The sequence below is a fragment of the Lepidochelys kempii genome, chromosome 20 (assembly GCF_965140265.1).
Source record: "Lepidochelys kempii isolate rLepKem1 chromosome 20, rLepKem1.hap2, whole genome shotgun sequence".
Taxonomy (NCBI): domain Eukaryota; kingdom Metazoa; phylum Chordata; order Testudines; family Cheloniidae; genus Lepidochelys; species Lepidochelys kempii.
The window spans coordinates 13,285,806-13,310,304 of NC_133275.1; the positions used below are offsets into that span (position 1 = coordinate 13,285,806).

At 62.4% G+C, this 24,499-nt stretch overlaps 1 protein-coding gene across 3 annotated transcripts in view; it reads right to left on the bottom strand.

Moving 5' to 3' along the window:
* PPP1R1A (protein phosphatase 1 regulatory inhibitor subunit 1A) overlaps nt 1-24,020 on the bottom strand; it is an 81,172-nt gene extending 57,152 nt beyond the window's left edge. For all 3 annotated transcript variants that reach the window (XM_073318379.1, XM_073318378.1, XM_073318377.1), the window contains exon 1: nt 23,741-24,020. In XM_073318379.1, coding sequence (XP_073174480.1) covers nt 23,741-23,821 — 81 coding nt within the window. In that variant the 5' untranslated portion in view covers nt 23,822-24,020. The remainder of the gene's footprint in view (nt 1-23,740) is intronic.
* Between the last annotated feature and the right edge of the window lie 479 nt (nt 24,021-24,499).

Below are 24,499 nucleotides of genomic sequence, written 5' to 3' on the forward strand. Positions count from 1 at the left end.
GTGTGCGTATGTGCGTGGGACAGCGTGCGCGTGGGACAGTGTGCGTATGCGCGTGGGACAGTGTGCACGTGGGACAGCGTTCATATGCACGTGGGACAGCGTGCGCGTGGGACAGCGTGTGTATGCGCGTGGGACAGTGTGCGTATGCGCGTGGGACAGTGTGCGCATGGGACAGTGTGCGTATGCGCGTGGGACAGTGTGCGCGTGGGACAGTGTGCGTACGCGCGTGGGACAGTGTGCGTGTGGGACAGCATTCGTATGCGCGTGGGATAGTGTGCGCGTGGGACAGCGTGCGTATGCGCGTGGGACAGTGTGCGCGTGGGACAGTGTGCGTATGTGCGTGGGACAGCGTGCGCGTGGGACAGTGTGCACGTGGGACAGCGTGTGCGTGGGACAGTGTGCGTATGTGCGTGGGACAGTGTGTGTATGCGCGTGGGACAGTGTGCACGTGGGACAGTGTGCGCGTGGGACAGCGTGCATATGCGCGAGGGACAGTGTGCGCGTGGGACAGTGTGCATATGTGCGTGGGACAGTGTGTGCGTGGGACAGTGTGCGTACGCGCGTGGGACAGTGTGCGCGTGGTACAGCGTGCGCGTGGGACAGTGTGCGCGTGGGACAGTGTGCGTATGTGCGTGGGACAGCGTGCGCGTGGGACAGTGTGCGTATGTGCGTGGGACAGCGTGCGCGTGGGACAGTGTATGTATGCGCGTGGGACAGTGTGCGCGTGGGACAGCGTTCATATGCACGTGGGACAGCGTGCGCGTGGGACAGCGTGTGTATGCGCGTGGGACAGTGTGCGTATGCGCGTGGGACAGTGTGCGCGTGGGACAGTGTGCGTATGTGCGTGGGACAGTGTGCGCGTGGGACAGCGTGCGTATACGCGTGGGACAGCGTGCGCGTGGGACAGTGTGCGTATGCGCGTGGGACAGTGTGCACGTGGGACAGCGTTCATATGCACGTGGGACAGCGTGCGCGTGGGACAGCGTGTGTATGCGCGTGGGACAGTGTGCGTATGCGCGTGGGACAGTGTGCGCATGGGACAGTGTGCGTATGCGCGTGGGACAGTGTGCGCGTGGGACAGTGTGCGTACGCGCGTGGGACAGTGTGCGTGTGGGACAGCATTCGTATGCGCGTGGGATAGTGTGCGCGTGGGACAGCGTGCGTATGCGCGTGGGACAGTGTGCGCGTGGGACAGTGTGCGTATGTGCGTGGGACAGCGTGCGCGTGGGACAGTGTGCACGTGGGACAGCGTGTGCGTGGGACAGTGTGCGTATGTGCGTGGGACAGTGTGTGTATGCGCGTGGGACAGTGTGCACGTGGGACAGTGTGCGCGTGGGACAGCGTGCATATGCGCGAGGGACAGTGTGCGCGTGGGACAGTGTGCATATGTGCGTGGGACAGTGTGCGCGTGGGACAGTGTGCGTACGCGCGTGGGACAGTGTGCGCGTGGTACAGCGTGCGCGTGGGACAGTGTGCGCGTGGGACAGTGTGCGTATGTGCGTGGGACAGCGTGCGCGTGGGACAGTGTGCGTATGTGCGTGGGACAGCGTGCGCGTGGGACAGTGTATGTATGCGCGTGGGACAGTGTGCGCGTGGGACAGCGTTCATATGCACGTGGGACAGCGTGCGCGTGGGACAGCGTGTGTATGCGCGTGGGACAGTGTGCGTATGCGCGTGGGACAGTGTGCGCGTGGGACAGTGTGCGTACGCGCGTGGGACAGTGTGCGTGTGGGACAGCGTGCGTATGCGCGTGGGACAGTGTGCGCGTGGGACAGCGTGTGCGTGGGACAGTGTGCGTATGTGCGTGGGACAGCGTGCGTATGCGCGTGGGACAGCGTGCGAGTGGGACAGCGTGCGTATGCGCGTGGGACAGCGTGCGCGTGGGACAGCGTGCGTATGCGCGTGGGACAGCGTGCGCGTGGGACAGCGTGCGTATGCGCGTGGGACAGCGTGCGCGTGGGACAGTGTGCGTATGCGCGTGGGACAGCGTGCGCGTGGGACAGTGTGCACGTGGGACAGCGTGCGCGTGGGACAGTGTGCACGTGGGACAGTGTGCGTATGCGCGTGGGACAGCGTGCGCGTGGGACAGCGTGCGTATGCGCGTGGGACAGTGTGCGCGTGGGACAGTGTGCGTACGCGTGTGGGACAGCGTGCGCGTGGGACAGTGTGCGTATGTGCGTGGGACAGCGTGCGTGTGGGACAGTGTATGTATGCGCGTGGGACAGTGTGCGCGTGGGACAGCGTTCCTATGCACGTGGGACAGCGTGCGCGTGGGACAGCGTGTGTATGCGCGTGGGACAGTGTGCGTATGCGCGTGGGACAGTGTGCGCGTGGGACAGTGTGCGAACGCGCGTGGGACAGTGTGCGTGTGGGACAGCGTGCGTATGCGCGTGGGACAGTGTGCGCGTGGGACAGTGTGCACGTGGGACAGCGTGTGCGTGGGACAGTGTGCGTATGTGCGTGGGACAGCGTGCGTATGCGCGTGGGACAGCGTGCGCGTGGGACAGCATGCGTATGCGCGTGGGACAGCGTGCGCGTGGGACAGCGTGCGTATGCGCGTGGGACAGCGTGCGCGTGGCACAGCGTGCGTATGCGCGTGGGACAGCGTGCGCGTGGGACAGCGTGCGTATGCGCGTGGGACAGCGTGCGTGTGGGACAGCGTGCGTATGCGCGTGGGACAGCGTGCGCGTGGGACAGCGTGCACGTGGGACAGCGTGCGCGTGGGACAGCGTGTGTATGCGCGTGGGACAGCGTGCGTATGCGCGTGGGACAGTGTGCGCGTGGGACAGTGTGCGTACGCGCGTGGGACAGTGTGCGTGTGGGACAGCATTCGTATGCGCGTGGGATAGTGTGCGCGTGGGACAGCGTGCGTATGCGCGTGGGACAGTGTGCACGTGGGACAGTGTGCGTAGGTGCGTGGGACAGCGTGCGCGTGGGACAGTGTGCACGTGGGACAGCGTGTGCGTGGGACAGTGTGCGTATGCGCGTGGGACAGTGTGTGTATGCGCGTGGGACAGTGTGCACGTGGGACAGTGTGCGCGTGGGACAGTGTGCGTATGCGCGTGGGACAGTGTGCGCGTGGGACAGTGTGCGTATGCGCGTGGGACAGTGTGCGCGTGAGACAGTGTGCGTACGCGCGTGGGACAGTGTGCGTGTGGGACAGCGTGCGTATGCGCGTGGGACAGTGTGCGCGTGGGACAGTGTGCGTACGCGCGTGGGACAGTGTGCGCGTGGTACAGCGTGCGCGTGGGACAGTGTGCGTATGCGCGTGGGACAGTGTGCGCGTGGGACAGTGTGCGTATGTGCGTGGGACAGCGTGCGCGTGGGACAGTGTGCGTATGTGCGTGGGACAGCGTGCGCGTGGGACAGTGTATGTATGCGCGTGGGACAGTGTGCGCGTGGGACAGCGTTCATATGCACGTGGGACAGCGTGCGCGTGGGACAGCGTGTGTATGCGCATGGGACAGTGTGCGTATGCGCGTGGGACAGTGTGCGCGTGGTACAGTGTGCGTATGCGCGTGGGACAGTGTGCGCGTGGGACAGTGTGCGTACGCGCGTGGGACAGTGTGCGTGTGGGACAGCGTGCGTATGCGCGTGGGACTGTGTGCGCGTGGGACAGTGTGCACGTGGGACAGCGTGTGCGTGGGACAGTGTGCGTATGTGCGTGGGACAGCGTGCGTATGCGCGTGGGACAGCGTGCGCGTGGGACAGCGTGCGTATGCGCGTGGGACAGCGTGCGCGTGGGACAGTGTGCACGTGGGACAGCGTGCGCGTGGGACAGTGTGCACGTGGGACAGCGTGCGCGTGGGACAGCGTGCGTATGCGCGTGGGACAGTGTGCGCGTGGGACAGTGTGCGTACGCGCGTGGGACAGCGTGCGCGTGGGACAGCGTGCGTATGCGCGTGGGACAGCGTGCGCGTGGGACAGCGTGCCTATGCGCGTGGGACAGCGTGCGCGTGGGACAGCGTGCGTATGCGCGTGGGACAGCGTGCGTGTGGGACAGCGTGCGTATGCGCGTGGGACAGCGTGCGCGTGGGACAGTGTGCGTACGCGCGTGGGACAGCGTGCGTATGCGCGTGGGACAGCGTGCGTGTGGGACAGCGTGCGTATGCGCGTGGGACAGCGTGCGCGTGCGACAGCGTGCGTATGCGCCTGGGACAGCGTGCGTGTGGGACAGCGTGCGTATGCGCGTGGGACAGCGTGCGCGTGGGACAGTGTGCACGTGGGACAGCGTGCGCGTGGGACAGCGTGTGTATGCGCGTGGGACAGTGTGCGTATGCGCGTGGGACAGTGTGCGCGTGGGACAGTGTGCGTACGCGCGTGGGACAGTGTGCGTACGCACGTGGGACAGTGTGCGTGTGGGACAGCATTCGTATGCGTGTGGGATAGTGTGCGCGTGGGACAGCGTGCGTATGCGCGTGGGACAGTGTGCGCGTGGGACAGTGTGCGTATGTGCGTGGGACAGTGTGTGTATGCGCGTGGGACAGTGTGCACGTGGGACAGTGTGCGCGTGGGACAGTGTGCGTATGTGCGTGGGACAGCGTGCGCGTGGGACAGTGTGCGTATGTGCGTGGGACAGCGTGCGCGTGGGACAGTGTATGTATGCGCGTGGGACAGTGTGCGCGTGGGACAGCGTTCATATGCACGTGGGACAGCGTGCGCGTGGGACAGTGTGCGTATGCGCGTGGGACAGTGTGCGCGTGGGACAGTGTGCGTATGCGCGTGGGACAGTGTGCGCGTGGGACAGTGTGCGTACGCGCGTGGGACAGTGTGCGTTTGGGACAGCGTGCGTATGCGCGTGGGACAGTGTGCGCGTGGGACAGTGTGCATGTGGGACAGCGTGTGCATGGGACAGTGTGCGTATGTGCGTGGGACAGAGTGCGTATGCGCGTGGGACAGCGTGCGCGTGGGACAGCGTGCGTATGCGCGTGGGACAGCATGCGTGTGGGACAGCGTGCGTATGCGCGTGGGACAGCGTGCGCGTGGGACAGCGTGCGTATGCGCGTGGGACAGCGTGCGCGTGGGACAGTGTGCGTACGCGCGTGGGACAGCGTGCGTATGCGCGTGGGACAGCGTGCGTGTGGGACAGCGTGCGTATGCGCGTGGGACAGCGTGCGCGTGCGACAGCGTGCGTATGCGCCTGGGACAGCGTGCGTGTGGGACAGCGTGCGTATGCGCGTGGGACAGCGTGCGCGTGGGACAGTGTGCACGTGGGACAGCGTGCGCGTGGGACAGCGTGTGTATGCGCGTGGGACAGTGTGCGTATGCGCGTGGGACAGTGTGCGCGTGGGACAGTGTGCGTACGCGCGTGGGACAGTGTGCGTACGCACGTGGGACAGTGTGCGTGTGGGACAGCATTCGTATGCGTGTGGGATAGTGTGCGCGTGGGACAGCGTGCGTATGCGCGTGGGACAGTGTGCGCGTGGGACAGTGTGCGTATGTGCGTGGGACAGTGTGTGTATGCGCGTGGGACAGTGTGCACGTGGGACAGTGTGCGCGTGGGACAGTGTGCGTATGTGCGTGGGACAGCGTGCGCGTGGGACAGTGTGCGTATGTGCGTGGGACAGCGTGCGCGTGGGACAGTGTATGTATGCGCGTGGGACAGTGTGCGCGTGGGACAGCGTTCATATGCACGTGGGACAGCGTGCGCGTGGGACAGTGTGCGTATGCGCGTGGGACAGTGTGCGCGTGGGACAGTGTGCGTATGCGCGTGGGACAGTGTGCGCGTGGGACAGTGTGCGTACGCGCGTGGGACAGTGTGCGTTTGGGACAGCGTGCGTATGCGCGTGGGACAGTGTGCGCGTGGGACAGTGTGCATGTGGGACAGCGTGTGCATGGGACAGTGTGCGTATGTGCGTGGGACAGAGTGCGTATGCGCGTGGGACAGCGTGCGCGTGGGACAGCGTGCGTATGCGCGTGGGACAGCATGCGTGTGGGACAGCGTGCGTATGCGCGTGGGACAGCGTGCGCGTGGGACAGCGTGCGTATGCGCGTGGGACAGCGTGCGCGTGGGACAGTGTGCGTATGCGCGTGGGACAGCGTGCGCGTGGGACAGTGTGCACGTGGGACAGTGTGCACGTGGGACAGCGTGCGCGTGGGACAGTGTGCGTATGCGCGTGGGACAGTGTGCGCGTGGGACAGTGTGCGTACGCGCGTGGGACAGCGTGCGTATGCGCGTGGGACAGCGTGCGTGTGGGACAGCGTGCGTATGCGCGTGGGACAGCGTGCGCGTGGGACAGCGTGCGTATGCGCGTGGGACAGCGTGCGCGTGGGACAGTGTGCGTATATGCGTGGGACAGCGTGCGTGTGGGACAGCTTGCGTATGCGCGTGGGACAGTGTGCGCGTGGGACTGCGTGCGCGTGGGACAGCGTGCGCGTGGGACAGTGTGCGTATGTGCGTGGGACAGCGTGCGCGTGGGACAGCGTGCGTATGTGCGTGGGACAGCGTGCGTGTGGGACAGCGTGCGTATGTACGTGGGACAGCGTGCGTGTGGGACATCGTGCGTATGCGCGTGGGACAGCGTGCGTGTGGGACAGCGTGCGTATGCGCGTGGGACAGTGTGCGCGTGGGACAGCGTGCGCGTGGGACAGTTTGCGTATGTGCGTGGGGCAGCGTGCGTGTGGGACAGCGTGCCTATGTACGTGGGACAGCGTGCGCGTGGGACAGCGTGCGCGTGGGACGTTTGAATGCCCAACAGGGTACAAGGTGACACAGTAAGACACGTATGGCCACAGGAAGGCACAAGTGCTGCAAGCCCCTGTCTGTGCCGGGGGAGGACACACAAGAAACCTTAGCCCTCATGGTGCTGAGTGACAGTCACTCAGGGACGTGAGATCCATAACAGTGAGAGCACCAAGCAGCCCCAGCTCTGGCACCGGGACCTGCTTCAGTGGCCAGGCTGGCCCCACTGCCAGGGAAGGACACTCTCCATCTGCTCATTAGCGCCCCAGATCAGTGGTGGCCTGATCCCACTGCAGCGCTGCCCTCTCGAAGCTTCTGGAGCCAGACACATCCAGTGATGGAGCGACCTGACCCTGGCTCCTCGTGCGTTCTCCCTGCGCAGAGGCCCCTACCCCGCCCCTGCTCTGATTAGAATCTGAAGAACTCACGTAGGCATCTGGATCAAACTATCTAACAGTAGGTGCCACCCTGCCAGTCAGGACTGGGTCGTTCAGTTCATGGCAGATCCTCTGCGAGCCCCTTCGTTCTCCTCTCCAAATCGCACAACGTGGCCCGTGGAACTCACTGCCACAGCACAGCAGTGCGGCCAAAAGCTGAGCAGGACTCTACAAAGGATCAACCTTTCTCTGTGTAAGAAGGGCATCCAGGGGGAGAATGGTGTCCCTAACCTGGAGGCCTGGCAGGCCTGGAAACACTGGCCAAACCCTAGCTAATGGGGGTTGGGCGGGAACTGTCTCTTGGGGCAGGTTATCCCATAATTCCCTTCTGCAGGAGTTTCTTGCATCTCCCTCTGAAGTAGCGGGTGGTTGGGATGCTCAGAGATGGGATACCAGGCTCGACGGGCCCCTGGACTGATCCACTGTGACAAGCCTTCGGCTTCTCCTGCTTCTCCCACCCAAAGAGCCAAACAGGCACCTCTGTCCTGTTGCAGGGAAGCAGCAAAGCAGTGGAAAGTCTCCTTCGGAGCACAAGACCCGCGTGTGTCCCCTCTCACAGAGCGCTGACCTCCCCCAGCAGACGGCCTGGCCCTGCACACAGCAAAGCACTTTGCCATTTAAAGGCAGTGTGCGGAAAACCAAAAGTCACACAGACCCGCCCCCAAATCCCACCCACTGGTGCCAGTCTCGTCTGCCCCCGTCCTGCTTGAAACCGACCCCCCCAAACCTGGCCTTTGCTGTGCTCCACTCTCCCCATGTCACACGGAGGCAGAGAGCAGCAGTGGCCAGAGACCCAGAATATGGGTAGGAGGGGCTGTTTATTCAGCAGTTCTCAGGAGACATTGAAACGCCCTTCCCGAGCAGAGCGCCGGTACCGGCCGGGAAACACAGAGCTGCCCCGTAGCTCGTAGCAGGGCCAAGCTGTGGCCTCAGCTGTGCACTCCCTTCCCCAGCCCTCCCTCGGCTTTCTGATCACTCAGCTAAGCCCCAGCCCAGGGGAGATGCCCCCTCCTGGCTCTAGTGCCTAGAGACCGGTCCTGAACAAAGCAATGGGAAGTGATGCCGATCCTGTGCTGTCAGCTCCCCACACTGCTGCTCCATGCACCAGGCCAGTGCCAGCCGTGGTGGCAGGATCTGGCTTTGCCCTGAGCCTAGGTCCAGCTGCACACGGGATCAGCAGCGAGGAGAGCTGCAGAACTTGCGATATGAAGTCAGAAACCCTCCGTCATCAGCCCCTGCTCTGCCAGTCTGATCTCACAGCACATGGCTCAGGTGGAGCATCTCCCCCGGAGAGAGCCTCTGCTGCCCCTTCCCCGTGGGGCACATGTGGCCACAGTATAAGTGCTGCCAGGCAACTGGCTGTGGGGGAGGGGACGGGTTAAATGCCTCCCTTAGAGGGGGCCTGGAGCTGCTCCTGAGCCAGTCAGGTCAATGGGAGCGTTGGCAATTTTGACATCAAGTGTAACAAGCCCAGGTCAGGGCCCTTCCCCACCACTCAGGTGTGGGGGAGGGCAGGGCGGGTTAACTGGCTGGGATTAATAAGATGCTGCTGTTGTTGTAGCAAAGAGAAAGGTGCTGGCACCCTTCAGTACCGGGGGAGGGATCGGGTCAGCACTGAGGACTGGGAAGGGCTACAGGAGGTCAGGAGCCCAGGGCTGGGGAAGGGCCCAACTACCGGGGGAGGGCATTAGCCAACCGCGAGGTGGGGAAGGGTAGGGCCCAGCTGCAGGCGAAGGGGGCTGAAGGGCCCAGAGACACAGGGATGGAAAGCCTGGCACCAGGGCAGGATGTCCAGGCTGAGTCCGACAGGGCTGCCCCTCCCTGCCAGCAGAGCCATGGGGCCCTGCTGCTCTGAGATTGCAAGGCACGGCTCCAGGCAGGGCATCTTCTCGCCAATTCCACACAGACCCCAGGGAGGGGGAAAGTGAGGCCTCCAGCAGCGCTCGCTCTGGCCCCAGTGAAGTCGGTGCTAAGTCCTCAGTGACTCCCATGGGAGCTGGACTGGGCTGTAGGGTGAGGGCCGGGAGCCGCCCGAGGTAAGCCCGTGCCCCAGCCCAGAGCCGGCACCCCCAGCCCAGTCCCCGTACCCCCTCCCACACCCCAGCTCCCTTCCTCAACCCGCAGCCCCCTCCCACACTCTGAATCCCTCAGACCCACCGCCAGCCTGGAGCCCCTTCCTGCACCCCCCAGCCCTACCCCAGAGTCTGCACCCTCAGCTGGAGCCCTCATCCCCTCCCGCCCCCCAACCCCCCACCCCAGCCCCGTGAAAGCGAATGAGTTTGGGGGACAGCGAGCCACCGAGGGAGGGGGAATGTAGTGAGCGGGGGCGGGGCCTCGGGGAAGGGGTGGGGCGAGGGTGTTCGGTTTTGTGTAATTAGAAAGTTGACAACCCGATCAGCACATGGCTCCTGTGCCCTATCCCGGGACCGGGGTTGTGGGCAGGGGCCAGTCTGGAGTGATGGGCCCAGGGTTGGTTCTGTGCTGCACCTGCAGGACCCTGGTGCCACGGGGCTGCAGCTGACGAGGCACCACTGGAGGGGGGCCAGGGCAGGAGCCGCGGGGAGGGGCAAAGGTACCCTAAGTGTCAGCATCCCTGCGAGAAACAAGGGGGACCCACTGGGGCTGTTCAGAGGCGCGGGGGTTTTAGAGAACCCTGGAGAAGATGTCACAGCCTGGACAGGCTGCATCACACCAAGCACACAGGGATGGCCAGGGCCCCGGCTGGTGCCGGGGGCTTTTACCCTGCAGTGCCTCTGCCCCAGGGGAAGCTCAGGGCTGGTCCGTTCAGGCTCTTTCTCAGCAGTGAATCCACTCAGAAAAGCTGAAACAAAAATAAACCTGCAACTAAAATACTCCAGGGGAGGGGAGCTGCTGGGGCTGGCAGTGCGCCCGCTGTGCAGCGAGATGGCTCCCAGCCCCGCTCCCCGCACTGGCAAACATGCCCCTGCACCGAGTCTGCTCCCAGCATGGCGCCTGCTCAATGGGACGTCTCCGTTGGGTAAGTTGCCTGTCTGCGCAGGGGCTCCCCACACCCAGCTCTGCCAGTGCCCCTCAGTCCTGACCCGCAGCCCCCCACTCGTCCAGCCCTGGGCTCCCCCAAACACACCCAGCTCTGCCAGTGCCCCTCAGTCCTGACCCGCAGCCCCCCACTCGCCCAGCCCTGGGCTCCCCCAAACACACCCAGCTCTGCCAGTGCCCCTCAGTCCTGACCCGCAGCCCCCCACTCGTCCAGCCCTGGGCTCCCCCAAACACACCCAGCTCTGCCAGTGCCCCTCAGTCCTGACCCGCAGCCCCCCACTCGCCCAGCCCTGGGCTCCCCCAAACACACCCAGCTCTGCCAGTGCCCCTCAGTCCTGACCCGCAGTCCCCCACTCGTCCAGCCCTGGGCTCCCCCAAACACACCCAGCTCTGCCAGTGCCCCTCAGTCCTGACCCGCAGCCCCCCACTCGTCCAGCCCTGGGCTCCCCCAAACACACCCAGCTCTGCCAGTGCCCCTCAGTCCTGACCCGCAGCCCCCCACTCGTCCAGCCCTGGGCTCCCCCAAACACACCCAGCTCTGCCAGTGCCCCTCAGTCCTGACCCGCAGCCCCCCACTCGTCCAGCCCTGGGCTCCCCCAAACACACCCAGCTCTGCCAGTGCCCCTCAGTCCTGACCCGCAGCCCCCCACTCGTCCAGCCCTGGGCTCCCCCAAACACACCCAGCTCTGCCAGTGCCCCTCAGTCCTGACCCGCAGCCCCCCACTCGTCCAGCCCTGGGCTCCCCCAAACACACCCAGCTCTGCCAGTGCCCCTCAGTCCTGACCCGCAGCCCCCCACTCGCCCAGCCCTGGGCTCCCCACACCCAGCTCTGCCAGTGCCCCTCAGCCCTGACCCGCAGCCCCCCACTCGTCCAGCCCTGGGCTCCCCACACCCAGCTCTGCCAGTGCCCCTCAGTCCTGACCCGCAGCCCCCCACTCGTCCAGCCCTGGGCTCCCCCAAACACACCCAGCTCTGCCAGTGCCCCTCAGTCCTGACCCGCAGCCCCCCACTCGTCCAGCCCTGGGCTCCCCCAAACACACCCAGCTCTGCCAGTGCCCCTCAGTCCTGACCCGCAGCCCCCCACTCGTCCAGCCCTGGGCTCCCCCAAACACACCCAGCTCTGCCAGTGCCCCTCAGTCCTGACCCGCAGCCCCCCACTCATCCAGCCCTGGGCTCCCCACACCCAGCTCTGTCAGTGCCCCTCAGTCCTGACCCGCAGCCCCCCACTCATCCAGCCCTGGGCTCCCCACACCCAGCTCTGCCAGTGCCCCTGAATCCCGACCCACAGCCCCATCTATCCCAGCCCTGGGCTCCCCCAAACACACCCAGCTCTGTCGCTGCCCCTCAATCCCGACCCACAGCCCCAGCTATCCCAGCCCTGGGCTCCCCCAAACACACCCAGCTCTGTCGCTGCCCCTCAATCCTGACCCACAGCCCCAGCTATCTCAGCCCTGGGCTCCCCCAAACACACCCAGCTCTGTCGCTGCCCCTCAATCCCGACCCACAGCTCCAGCTATCCCAGCCCTGGGCTCCCCACACCCAGCTCTGCCAGTGCCCCTGAATCCCGACCCACAGCCCCAGCTATCCCAGCCCTGGGCTCCCCCAAACACACCCAGCTCTGTCGCTGCCCCTCAATCCCGACCCACAGCCCCAGCTATCCCAGCCCTGGGCTCCCCCAAACACACACAGCTCTGTCGCTGCCCCTCAATCCCGACCCACAGCCCCAGCTATCTCAGCCCTGGGCTCCCCACACCCAGCTCTGCCAGTGCCCCTGAATCCCGACCCACAGCCCCAGCTATCCCAGCCCTGGGCTCCCCCAAACACACCCAGCTCTGTCGCTGCCCCTCAATCCCGACCCACAGCCCCAGCTATTCCAGCCCTGGGCTCCCCCAAACACACACAGCTCTGTCGCTGCCCCTCAATCCCGACCCACAGCCCCAGCTATCCCAGCCCTGGGCTCCCCCAAACACACACAGCTCTGTCGCTGCCCCTCAATCCCGACCCACAGCCCCAGCTATCCCAGCCCTGGGCTCCCCACACCCAGCTCTGTCGCTGCCCCTCAATCCCGACCCACAGCCCCAGCTATCCCAGCCCTGGGCTCCCCCAAACACACCCAGCTCTGTCGCTGCCCCTCAATCCCGACCCACAGCCCCAGCTATTCCAGCCCTGGGCTCCCCCAAACACACACAGCTCTGTCGCTGCCCCTCAATCCCGACCCACAGCCCCAGCTATCCCAGCCCCGGGCTCCCCACACCCAGCTCTGCCAGTGCCCCTCAATTCCAATCCGCAGCACCCTCCTAGCCCAGCCCAGGGCTCCCCTCCAACACAGTCAGCTCTGCCAGTGCCCCTCATTCCCATCCCACAGCCCCAGTTATCCTAGCCCTGGGTTCCCCTCCAACACACATGGCTCTGCCGGTGCCCCTCAATCAGCCCCTGCTAGCCCAGCCCAGGGCTCCCCAAAACACACAGAGCTATGTGGCTGCTCCTCAATCCTGTCCCACAGCCCCAAGCTATCCCAGCCCTGGGCTTCCCTCCAACACAGCCAGCTCTGCACCTCAGTCCTGTCCCACAGCCCCCTGCTAGCCCAGCCCAGCTCAGCCCAGCCCTCAGCTCCCCACATACAGCTCGGCCAATGCTCCTTAATTCTGACCTGCATCATCCCTGTGGCCCTGTCTACACAATAAAGTTTTAAAACTTGCTCACTAATCCGTTTTCAAACCCAGGGTGGCCAGGGCAGGCCATAGCTTTACTGTGCACTGGCCGGGCAAGGTGATCCCTACAGGGAGCCTAGACATCACTTAACTCCCCCTACAGGTGCCAGCAGGACTGGAGCAATACCTAAGCCCTTGTGCCCTGGACTTTACCGTGACTGGTTCAGCACGTTGGAGGATGTGTGGCCTTATTTATACCAGACTTTTGAAAGCTGTGAGTCCGCCCCTGACAGCTCCTGGGCACCAAACACCTTGCACCTCATGCTAGACAGGCCTGCAAGAGCAGGGTCAGGGATGCTGCTCAGAGAGGAAAGGGTTTTTGAGATGTTTGCCTTCCCTGAACACAGGAGTGGCCTATCTTACCCGGCATTCTTGGGCCTATCTTATCCGGCAGCCGAACCCAGAACCCACCTAAGTTCCCTGTAAGCTGTGTGGCCACACAGCTGCGGGGAGTTCTCTCTCCCCGCTGTAGCTCCGGAGCACCCTCCTGCATCCCAAACCCCTCATTCCTGGCCCCACCCCAGAGCTCTCACCCCCAGCTGGAGCCCTCACCAACCCTCTGTCCCAGCCCTGAGCCCCCTCCCACACCTCAAACCCCTTATTCCCTGCCCCACTCCAGAACCCACAACCCCAGTCGAAGCCCTCACCCCCCCACACACATACATCTTAACCCTCTGCCCCAGCCCTGAGCCCCTCATCCCAGCCCCCTCACCCACCCTCACCCCCTCTGCCCCAGCCCAGAGCCCCCTCCCACACCCCAAATCCCTCAGTCCCACTGCCGCCACATGAATTTTGTTATGTGCCCCAATATGAAAGGTGATGTGTCACACATCCCCTCCATATGGGGGCCCATAACAAAATTAATTCCGCACATCAGTGGGAAAAATTAGAGGGAACACTGGAACCCACCCTGGCTCAAAACACTGCAGAAAACGAGCAGTGTTTTGGGGTTTGTGCTCTCGGTTCTGAATGGCAGAAGGAAGTGCACAGGGCTGTGAAAATGTCTGGAAGAGAGCGAGATCCCAAACTGCAGTGGATGTCAAACAGGGGAGATCCCTTTTCAGTTTTGGTTCATTTGGACCCCAAACACCCACAAAAGTGGTTGTTTGAACCCCAGCCCCAGAGCTATCCATTACAGATGGCTCCTGTCTGTGTAGCTCAGCCCCTGCAGAAGAGTTTCCATCTATCGATCTCAAAGCACTTCACTGGATTGTCCTCTCCATGCTGCAAAGGAGGAGGGACTCACTTGAGGTCACACAGCCACGCAGTGGCAGAGCTGGGAACAGAAGCCAGGTCTCCCCATTCTCAGCCTGGTGCTTTAACCAGTGGACAGCGCTGCCCCAAGCATGGCTAGGGCTCAGAAATAAGCATTTGCAAGATGCTGATGCCAGAGCAAGTGGAGAAGGCTCATCTGCTCCCCTTGTTCTACCCTCCTCCACTGAAATATCCCCTCACGTGGCTGGAAAAGCTGCCCGCACTAATGTTCTATGCGGGAATCTCTCCTTTTCCTGCACAATGTTCCTCTGGGCTGGAGCCGAGCGAAGCTCACTGTGACCTGGAAAGATCTGAGGTTTGTTTACACACAAAGGAGGAGGTCATAAACAATGAACTGAGCAGGGGAGGGGAGGACAAGATGGGAACAAAGCAAAACATTGGGAGGAAATAAATCTCATTAATCCTTTCCGGGGAGAGGCAGAGGGAGATGGCATCCAGAATGGGGCTGAACTAACAGGGATTGGATTCTGCAGCCATATAGTGCCTCCTGCCCCAAAGGAATCGCAGCACCCAGCACTGAAATGCAGCCACCTCTGGGGTGGAAAGTGGCAGCTGCATAAACAGCCACACAGGGAGCCACAACCTCAGCCATGGTGTCAGAGGGCTCAGTTCATCCCGTGAAGCCAGACAAGCTGCATTCACTTACACCAGCCCTGAACTTAGCCCTGGGACAGGACTTGACGCCGGATGTTGAATCTGTGGAGATGTTGGACCTTGGCCAGGCCCCCAGGTTAAGGCCCCAGTTCTGCTCTCTTTAACAGTCTTAGTGCTTCAGTGTGTAGTGTGGACTGCAAAGTTTGTGTGCAGGCACTGGCCAGTGCAGGCTGGAGGGCCAGAGAGACCCACAAGGTGTGTTTGTGTCCAGCAGCCTCCATAAAGAACCCCTGTATGTTCATTACATTCATGCCTTGTCTCTTGTTTCTTGCTGGGGGCAGTACCACACCAGAGCCCAGGGGCAAGGGACTATGGCTGGTGCTAAAGGAAGGCTGCCAGTCTGGGGTTCTGGCTGCTTTAAACCAGCACTGGCTGGTGCGGTGCCGTTCCCCACACTCAGCAGATCACAAAGCCAATTGACAACACCTATACCACTTGCGGCCCCTCAGCTCTAGAGCACCAGCTCCAATCCAGCTCAGTGCCCTGACGTGAGTTGTGACAGGTCTCAGCCCAGTTCTGCCACACACCCTCTATCACCACAGCCAGAGAGGCCGTGGGCTGAACGCAGCTCAGGGTCCCAGCTGGAGAGGGTATGTCTCCGGCACCAGAGCAAGGCTCAGAGTGGAGCTGTGGATGCAGCAGGGGCTCCTACCTGGGCTGTCTCTGCTCTGACAGCGCTCAGACTCCAGGCTCCTTCACCCAAGGAGCAGGTCACACGGGCGCTGGGTTCTATGGGAACATTTGCTTGGCACCTAAATAACCGATGGGTGCAAAGGGGCCAAGCGCAGCATTAATTAGCACCAGTTCCCAAAGCAAAAGGTGGCAGCAGCAGCCTTTCCTGCTCATCACTAGGAGAAAGCAAAGCTGGGTCAGTGGCTTGTGTTGCAAATCAGAGCATTCACCCTGGCAGTAAGCCAGGCGCCAGAACTGAGCCAGCAGCACATTTGCATACATTAGCATGTGCTCGCTGGTTGGCTGCTGGCATGGGTGTGCAGAGTCCAGGGCAGGGCTGTGCTCCCCACACGGCACATGTTGGCTCAGTTGCTCAAAGGATCATGCGCTGGGCGCAGGGCAGGGACTGGTGCCTGGGGTGGGGCTGGCTCTGGGGTTCCCACAGCCTGTTGCCGAAGTAGTTATTCAGGGCCCCAGGCAAATCTACCTGTCTGTCCCCACAGTCACCCCAGTCTATCTCACGGTTTTATTCTGCTGCCCACCAGCACAGTGTCTGGGTGCCTTCTATGTGTGCTCAATAGCAGCAGCATAGTCCCTAGAAGACATCATGGGGTCTCTGGCTCCTCCGGCGGAGGTCAGAGCTCTGCTTGGGGTAGGGGGTTTGGTTTGGTTTTCGGGAGGAGGGATGTTTCCCTGGAAACCTAGCCCACAAAGTCACCTGGCTCTGGGGGAGTGGGGTGCATAGCAAATGGGCAGCAGCAGGGGAGCCCTGCAGGGCATGGCCAGGGCACTGCATGTGAAGGAACTGTAACTGGTGGCCACAAGAGGGGCCCGAGTCTGCGCAGAGCAGAGACAGGGCAGAGGCTGTGCGGAGGGGTCCCAGTGAGAGACACAAACTCATAAGGCTGGCCTGGAAACCAGCAAGCTCCTATTTGGCTCTAGAAGAGACTGGGAAGCACCCTGGGTACAGGGCCTGAAGAGCCCTCTGCTGGACCATCCCCTCCCACCCAGGGGCCAAATAGGAACCACTATTGTTTTACTTTGAATCATAACTCTCTAAAGCCACTGGCCCAAGGGGATTTCCTCTCCCTGTCAGCTCTAGTCCAATGCCCTTCACTCAGCCACGGCTGAGTCATTGGTGGGACCCACCGGGCCTAGCGCTTACAGGGCCTGGCAAATGGAGCCTGCGAATTGTGGTTTGCCTGGTGCAAGACTAGCACTGTAGAGGTCTGGTTACCCTGGCACCAGTGGCTTTAACAATGACCGCAGTATTGACCAGCAGCTTTCACACCTCTACAGCAAAACCACCTCTTCGAGAGCCCATGCTGGGGAGACTGAAGATTGAGGGATGTGACGTGCCAGCCCCTCACTGCAGAGCGGGGACAGCCTAGTAAGGGGCTCCCACTGCATCCACATCTCAGCCCCTGTGATACAGGACCACATCCTCACTTCCCAGAGTTCCAGATCCCAGCAAGCCGACGCGCCCCAAACGCGGCACAGCCCCCTTCTCTCTTCATCCCCGACTAACAGCAGGCCCCAACCCCTCTCATCACCATCACTGCCAGCGGAGCTATTGTCTCCAACCAAGCCACTCCCTGGACTCACCACTCCCTCTCCACTGGCTGAACATTATGGTTTTAGTGCAATCCAGTGCTAATTCTTCTAGCATCAACTTTCAAACGGACATTGGGATTTGCGTGACACAGAGGCTCAAATAATGGATCCTGCTTCCCAACTTTTAACCCCCACCCTACCCTGACAGCTGTGCCAATGCCCCTCAGTCCCAACTCAGAGCCACCTGCTAACCCAGCCCGGGGCCCCCAACCTGCCATGCACACGGCTCTGCCAGCGCCCCTCAGTCCTGACCCGTAGCCACCCGCTAACCCAGCCCGGGGCCCCCGACCTGCCATGCACACGGCTCTGCCAGCGCCCCTCAGTCCTGACCCTCAGCCCCCGCTAACCCAGCCCTGGGCCCCCACCTGCCATGCACACGGCTCTGCCAGCGCCCCTCAGTCCTGACCCTCAGCCCCCGCTAACCCAGCCCTGGGCCCCCACCTGCCATGCACATGGCTCTGCCAGCGCCCCTCAGTCCTGACCCTCAGCCCCCGCTAACCCAGCCCTGGGCCCCCACCTGCCATGCACATGGCTCTGCCAGCGCCCCTCAGTCCTGACCCTCAGCCCCCGCTAACCCAGCCCTGGGCTCCCCTCTCACAATTCTGCCAGTGCCCCTCCACTGTGACCTATGTTCTCAAGCCCCCGACCGATGAGCTGGGCTGATGTTGCACCTGTTTAGGGTCATGTTGCTGCTAGCACTAGGTTACTGTGGGATGATGGGTTGCAGCTGGGAGGAATGGGACCCCAGCACATCAGGGAAGGCTCCCTCCTAAGGAGCTGGAGAAGCAGGAAGGAGCTGATGGCTCCATATCTCTCCCATATCCCTGGGGCTTCCCCTTCCCTCCCTAGCCCTGCTACCTGCTCAGAAGCCAGAAGACAGTGGGAGGAGCATGAAACAGGCTGTAACAGCTCTGGTGGGACCACGGGGGCTCAGGAGCTGCAGGACTGTAGAAGGGAGCAGCCAGCCTCTGATGCCCCAGAGGGAGGGGAGCTCCCACACTCCAGGCAGCGTCAGGATGGACCCAAGTGGAGTCAGAAGCCCGGGCAGCAAGAAGGGGGCTCCATGGCAGGCAGGGTCTCTCCTCCCTCTGCACAGAGCTGACCCCCCTTGGCCATCTGGAGGTCTGAGTATGTTGGGCCTCAAGCAAAGCCCCATCTGACCCCACTCTAGCCTCTGGAGGGTCTGGAATGTGCAGCCAGGCCTGGGGCTGGGTCCAAACACTGCCCTGGGCCCATCTTGGGGTGTGGGGTCATTTTCCTGTCCCTCTGTGAGTGCGAGGGACTGAGGGAAACAGGGGCAGCTCCACTAACCCACCCTCTGCCGGTGGGCAGTCAAAATCCAGACCAAGAGAGAGATTTATTTTAGGAACAAACATTTATAAGAGGACCTCACATTCTTCATAGCAAAGTCCTTATGCAATGAGCGACCGTGAAATGCAGCCACCTCTGGGGTGGAGGATGACAGCACAGCAGCCTCCGTGGGGATTTCTGGCCAATAACCCCATTTCGACCATGTCCCAGCAGAGCAGACCTAGACCTCTGTTGTTTTAAGCACATATAGAGCAAATAGTATGAACCACCCGGCATCTACGCAGCAAGAAGGGAGGCTCTGGCACTGACGCTCTGGCACTCGGGCATCCCCTTCTGTGCCAGCTCCTGAGAAGGACCCACATCTGGGCATGGAGAGGCCTGGCAGCTCAATGGGGGGGGGCGTAACTGGGCTGTGCCTGGGCTCAGCGCCACTGGACTGGGAGGAAAATTTGACTGAGGCATCATGGCTCCATTGCCCAGGCAGGAGACAAAGCCAATCCCAAGAACTCCTCATCACAGCAGGGGGATCCCACTCGGGACCCAGGTTCTCCCAGCATGCGCCCGCTCCTCCCCCGCAATGAATCACTGCCACACTCATTGCCTTTGGCTTTCCTAGTAGATTTGCTCCTCAGAGATCTCTGGAGACTCCGGATTTAAGTCTCTGCTGCAAATGTTCAGAACCAGGGGGTCAAACTGGGGAAAAAGCCAGCTGTGATGCCCCAGGCTTCACTCACAAACCCCTCAAGATGCCCCATGAGACCCTGCACAGGGCCATCCTTCCATCATCCTCCCACTTCGCCAGCTGCTTTGATCAGCAGTGACCAGTGCTGACATTTGAACCATCATAATTTCTCTCCAGAGTCAACACCCTTGGGAAGGACCAGGGTCAGTTCACACAGTGTGACCAGACCAGGGTCTCTGCAGACTGAGACAGACAACGCTGCATTCCTGACGCTTAGGTCACACCTCTGAGGGCATCTCGTAGCCATAAGGGCTAAAGGCTTCATTCTGGTTTGAGGAGAAGCTCGGGATGGCAGCCCCCAGGAGAGTTTCACATCCCCCCAGAGTTCTGTGAATTGGCCTGGGATGGCCCCGCCGCAGGATACATGCACCCAAGGGGTCTGACCGCCTGGAGCCGGACTCCCTGCATCACACCAGCTTCCTCACCCACCCTGCCCTGTGTCCCTCGCTGATGCTCTCAGACACTGCAGTTCCCAACGTGAACGCCTGGTGCCTGGGAAGCTTGCACAATGCATGAGGCTGGGTTACTCGGCACGGCACTGCTGACCCCATTGGGTGCCTGGCAGCCCACACTGCCCAGCCGCAGCCAGCCGCAGCACGGAGATGAACGCATCTGCAGCATGTACACCCCCATGGTATGGCATAGGCCACTCCTGGGAAGCCTCCTACCTGCTGGCCCCCAACAGGCTGCCTCCTGACTCTCCCAACCCCCCGCCCATGGCCTGCTCCCCTCCAGCCCAGGAGAGGGACTCTGCAGCTCTCCCCCGCTCAGCTGGCTGCCTCTGAACTGCATGAGCTCAAGGGCTCCCTTGGGGTTAAAGAGGGGAGTTTAGGGAGCTGGGGGCCTCTCCCCACCCAGCGGTGCCCATTGCCCAGTTAGAAGTGACCTCCTGACTCAGAAACAAAACCCTGCAAAGGGGAACGAACAGATCATGAAAAGTGTGATGATAAGGACAATGTTCCATCCTCCCCAGGGCCCCTGGCACCCAGCAGCTCCCATTGCTTTTGGCGGGGAAGGGGCAGTCTCCACTGTTCTCAGTGGGAACTGCTGGGGCCTCCGCACACTTGAAACCCCAGCCCTTAGCTCTTTACAAACATCTATGATCCCTGCCTGTGAGGTGTCACTAAACCCAATCTACAGACAGAATAAACTGAGGCATGGATAGGGGATGGGACTCACCCAGCGTCACAGAGAGAGTCAGTGACCAAGTTGGAAATAGAACCCACAAGACCTGGCTCACAGGCCCCCTGCTCTAACCCACTAGACCTCACTCCTCTCCCAAAGCTGGGACTAGAACCCAGGAGTCCTGCCTCCCATTCACCTCACTCAAATCCACTAAACCTACTCAAAGGGTGACTCGATTAGAGTGTGTAAGTACCTACATGGGGAACACATATTTGACAATGGAATTCAGGGAAGTTCTACGCAGTAGCTCAGACCAGATGATCACAGTGGTCCTTTCGACTCTTATTCCTCCCAGGAAGGACTCTCAGCCCAGACGGTGTGGAGGAGTGGGAGGTGGAAGCTCCTGTTCCTAGCTCAGACAAAGCAGCTCCCCTACAGGATGGGTGAGGAAGGTGCCATTTCCACTGCTCTCCCCCCACCCCCCAGTGCATTACCCCCTGCATCAGTTTCCCATTTATTTGCATGTCCCCAGCCTCCACCCCGGCTGCTGCTGGCAAGACGCTACAGCAGCTCCTCCGAGCCTCTCTGCAAATGTGCTGTGCAACAGCAACACAGACGGTGCCTGTCAGCATTTAGCTCCTCTGGGAAGTGACAGCAAGACACTCGGTGCTGAGACAGCCCGTGTTTCACAATCCCACATCTTTGGGCTCCCCAGTAGCATCCTGCTGGTGGAACACAGACCACGAAGATGCACTGCTGGGGCTGCCGTCCCCAGTAGCAAGAGGAAAACTCATGAGCTTCAGCCCTGGAACCGATTAAGATGCTCAGCCCTGCACGAGGAGAGCCACTGAACTGCATGGAGTTCCTGTAACAAAGTCTCCACTCCGTCCTCACAGAAGGCAGGACTGGAAGGGCCCAGAGTGGTAACTACCACTCAGCTGGGCTCTGTGCTGCCTGCCTGTCTGAGACCAGCCTTTGCAACCCCTCAAATGACCAGCAGTTCTGGGGTCTGCGCCACACCTCCTGTCCCTGCCCAGGTGAGATAGCCCCACCTGGGTATGGCCAACCCCAGGCCTCTCCAAATTATGAGACTGGCTCGAAAATCATGTTTGTTTGTATGTTTTTTTAAATTAATGACTACTGGTTTCTGTTTTGTTGCCTTCTGGTTCCAGAGCCTTTCACTTGTGCTCGGGTCACATTTTCAAGCTTTTCTCCACAACCAGGAGGACCAGAACCTCACTAAAAAGAAAAGGAGTACTGTAGCTGTAGCTCACGAAAGTTCATGCTCAAATAAATTGGTTAGTCTCTAAGGTGCCACAAGTCCTCCTTTTCTTTTTGCGGATACAGACTAACACGGCGGCTCCTCTGAAACCAGAACCTCACCAAGATTCTAGCTCGGGACTTCCCCCCACAGCTCTACGAGTGCCCCTCAGTCCCAACCCACAGCCCCTGCTATGCCACCCCGGGACTCCTCCCCCCCCCAGCTCTGCCGGTGCCCCTCACTTCTGACCCACAGCCCCCTGCTATGCCAGTATGAGGCTCTCCACACCCAGCCTTACGAATGCACCAGGACGTCCTCTCTTGACCTTTGCCATTTCATTCCCGAGGTCTCCCTAGACACACAATCCCTCGGCTGTTCCAGCCTAGATGGGGACTGGCAGCCAAGGGATCTTGGCCGCTACTGCAAGGCAGGCACATGAAGGCTGGCTGGGTGGTAGGTTGATCTGATGCCGTTAGCCCGCCAGAGTCCAGGCCCCTAGAGGTGAGGCCTCCACCCCAGGGTGCTGACCCTGCCTGCACAGCCATGCCATGCCAGCCCCGTCTCTGCCACCAGCTCCACTCTGTTCCCCCCAGAACTCCCAAGGGGGCTGGGCCTGGCCACTGCTCAGCATGCGGTTAGGACACGATGGATTAAAAACGTGAGCCAGAGTCTCTGCCTCGTCCCCAGTTTCGGGGCCAAGGTCTCGCCCTGGATCCCTGCCAGCAGGCGCCAAAAGGGAGGGAGTGCTGGAGCCTCAGCAACGCAGGGGGCAGGGGTCATGGGGGGGGAGGGGCAGGACCAGGTGCCGCACGGTACGAGTCTAGACCCTGCCCCTCGGCTCACCAGATGCCATGGCGCGGAGCTAGCCCATGGTTGAGCCCAGCAGCGCGGGGCTGGCATGGGGAGAGGGAAGTGCCCCAGGTGTTCCCAGTGCACGGGCCACGGGGCTGAGCTGGGCCGGGCCAGGTGCTGCTCCCAGCGCAGCCATTTGCCGCCCGGGCCTTACTCGGGCTTCAGTGAGACCTGCCCTCTGCCCGGGCAGCCCGGGGCACGGGGAGGCGCTGGGAACAGCTGGGTCTGACCGTCCGGCCAGGCGCAGGCAGCCGAAGGGGAGCGCCAGTCAGAGCTCACAGGCTGCGCTTGAGGGGAGTAGCCCCTAGCACCCCCCTACGCACACCCGGACAACACTCCGAACACCACCCGCACCCGGCACAACAGCCCAGACAACCCACACCACCACACACCATCACACAGCCCCCCGCCACACCCGGCACAACACCCCAGACAACTCACACCCCGCTCAACACCCCCACCCGGCACAACACCCCAGACAATCCATACCCCCACACACCATCACCCCACCACACACCATCACCCCCCACACACACCCCCACCCGGCACAACACCCCCGTACCGGGGACCACACCCCACACAACACCCCCACCCGGCACAACACCCCAGACAATCCATACCCCCACACACCATCACCCCCCACCACACCTCCACCCCACACAACACCCCCTACCCGGCACAACACCCCAGAAAACCCACACCCTCACACAGCCCCCCATCACACCTGGCACAACACCCCCACCTGGCACAACACCCCAGACAATCCATACCCCCACACACCATCACCCCCCCACCACACCTCCACCCCACACAACACCCCCCCACCCGGCACAACACCCCAGAAAACCCACACCCTCACATAGCCCCCCATCACACCCAGCACAACACCCCAGACAATCCATACCCCCAAACACCATCACCCCCCACTACCCCACCCCCACCCGGCACAACACCCCCGTACCGGGGACCACACCCCACACAACACCCCCCCACCCAGCACAACACCCCAGACAACCCACACCCCCACACATCCTGCATGACACTCTGACCCACCCCAGTGCCCCCCACAACACATACAGCGTCCCACTACACACCGCGACTCAAACCCCGGAGCCCTCCACGACGGCCCACGCCCGTGCCCCTCGCAGGTAAGTGGGTCCTGGCCGGGCAGCTCCTCCAGGCCCGGCAGGCGGGGGGTCCTTTCCTTGGCTCCGACAGGCCGGCCCGAGTCTCCAGCCCTGTCCGGCTCCTCTGCCCCCTTGCCCGGAAGGCGCTGGCAGCCCTGGGCGCAGGAGGGTCCGTGCGCGCCCTGCCCGCAGGGTCGCTCCCCTGGGCGCATCGCCAAGGAACCGGCCCCCACAGAACAAAGCTCCGCTCCAGACCCACCTGCTCGGCTGCCTCCGGGTCCAGATGCGTCTCCAGCAGCGGGACGGTGAATTGGATCTTCCGGGGGCTGTTGGGCTCCATAGCCGAGGGCGCCGCGGGCTCCAGCTCCGCTCTCCCAGAGACACCGGCAGGGAGAGAAGGACGCGCCCCGCGCTCGGCTCCCCGCGCCGCGCTCGCCCAGGTTGCCCCTGCCAGTCTCCGCTCAGTCCCGGTGCCTCCGCTCGGGGAGCTGGAGAAGCAGCCGGTGCCTATTGGCTGGTCGGGCGCGGCCCGCCGCCCTCTCCCCCTGACACACACACACACACACACACACACACACACACGCTTCCCGGAGCGTTAACCCTCCGCCTCCCAGCCAGCGGCAGCCGCCCGAGGTGATGGGGCCGCTCCTTACAATGGGTGGGGAAGATGGTGCCGAGCATCCCCGACTCAGGAGCCCATCACCCGGGCGCGGGGCGCCCCGGCGCGATGTAAGTAGCTTGGCGCGAACGGACAGCGCAGACCCCGTTCCGTGCTGGCGCGGGCGTGCAGGATCAGGCCCCCGCTTCTACCGCGTTCATCGGCCGTTTCTTATGATCTCGGGATGCAGAGCCCGCAGGGGATCCGCAGAGCCTGCGGTTTGGCAGAGGGAAGAGCAGGGCCCGGCTGCAGTGCAAAAGCTGTGGGAACAAAAGCCCCAAAGCCGGGGGACAGCAGCTCCAGAGCTGGGGGGGTCAGCAGCCGCGGAGCCGGGGGACAGCAGCCCCAGAACCGGGGGAT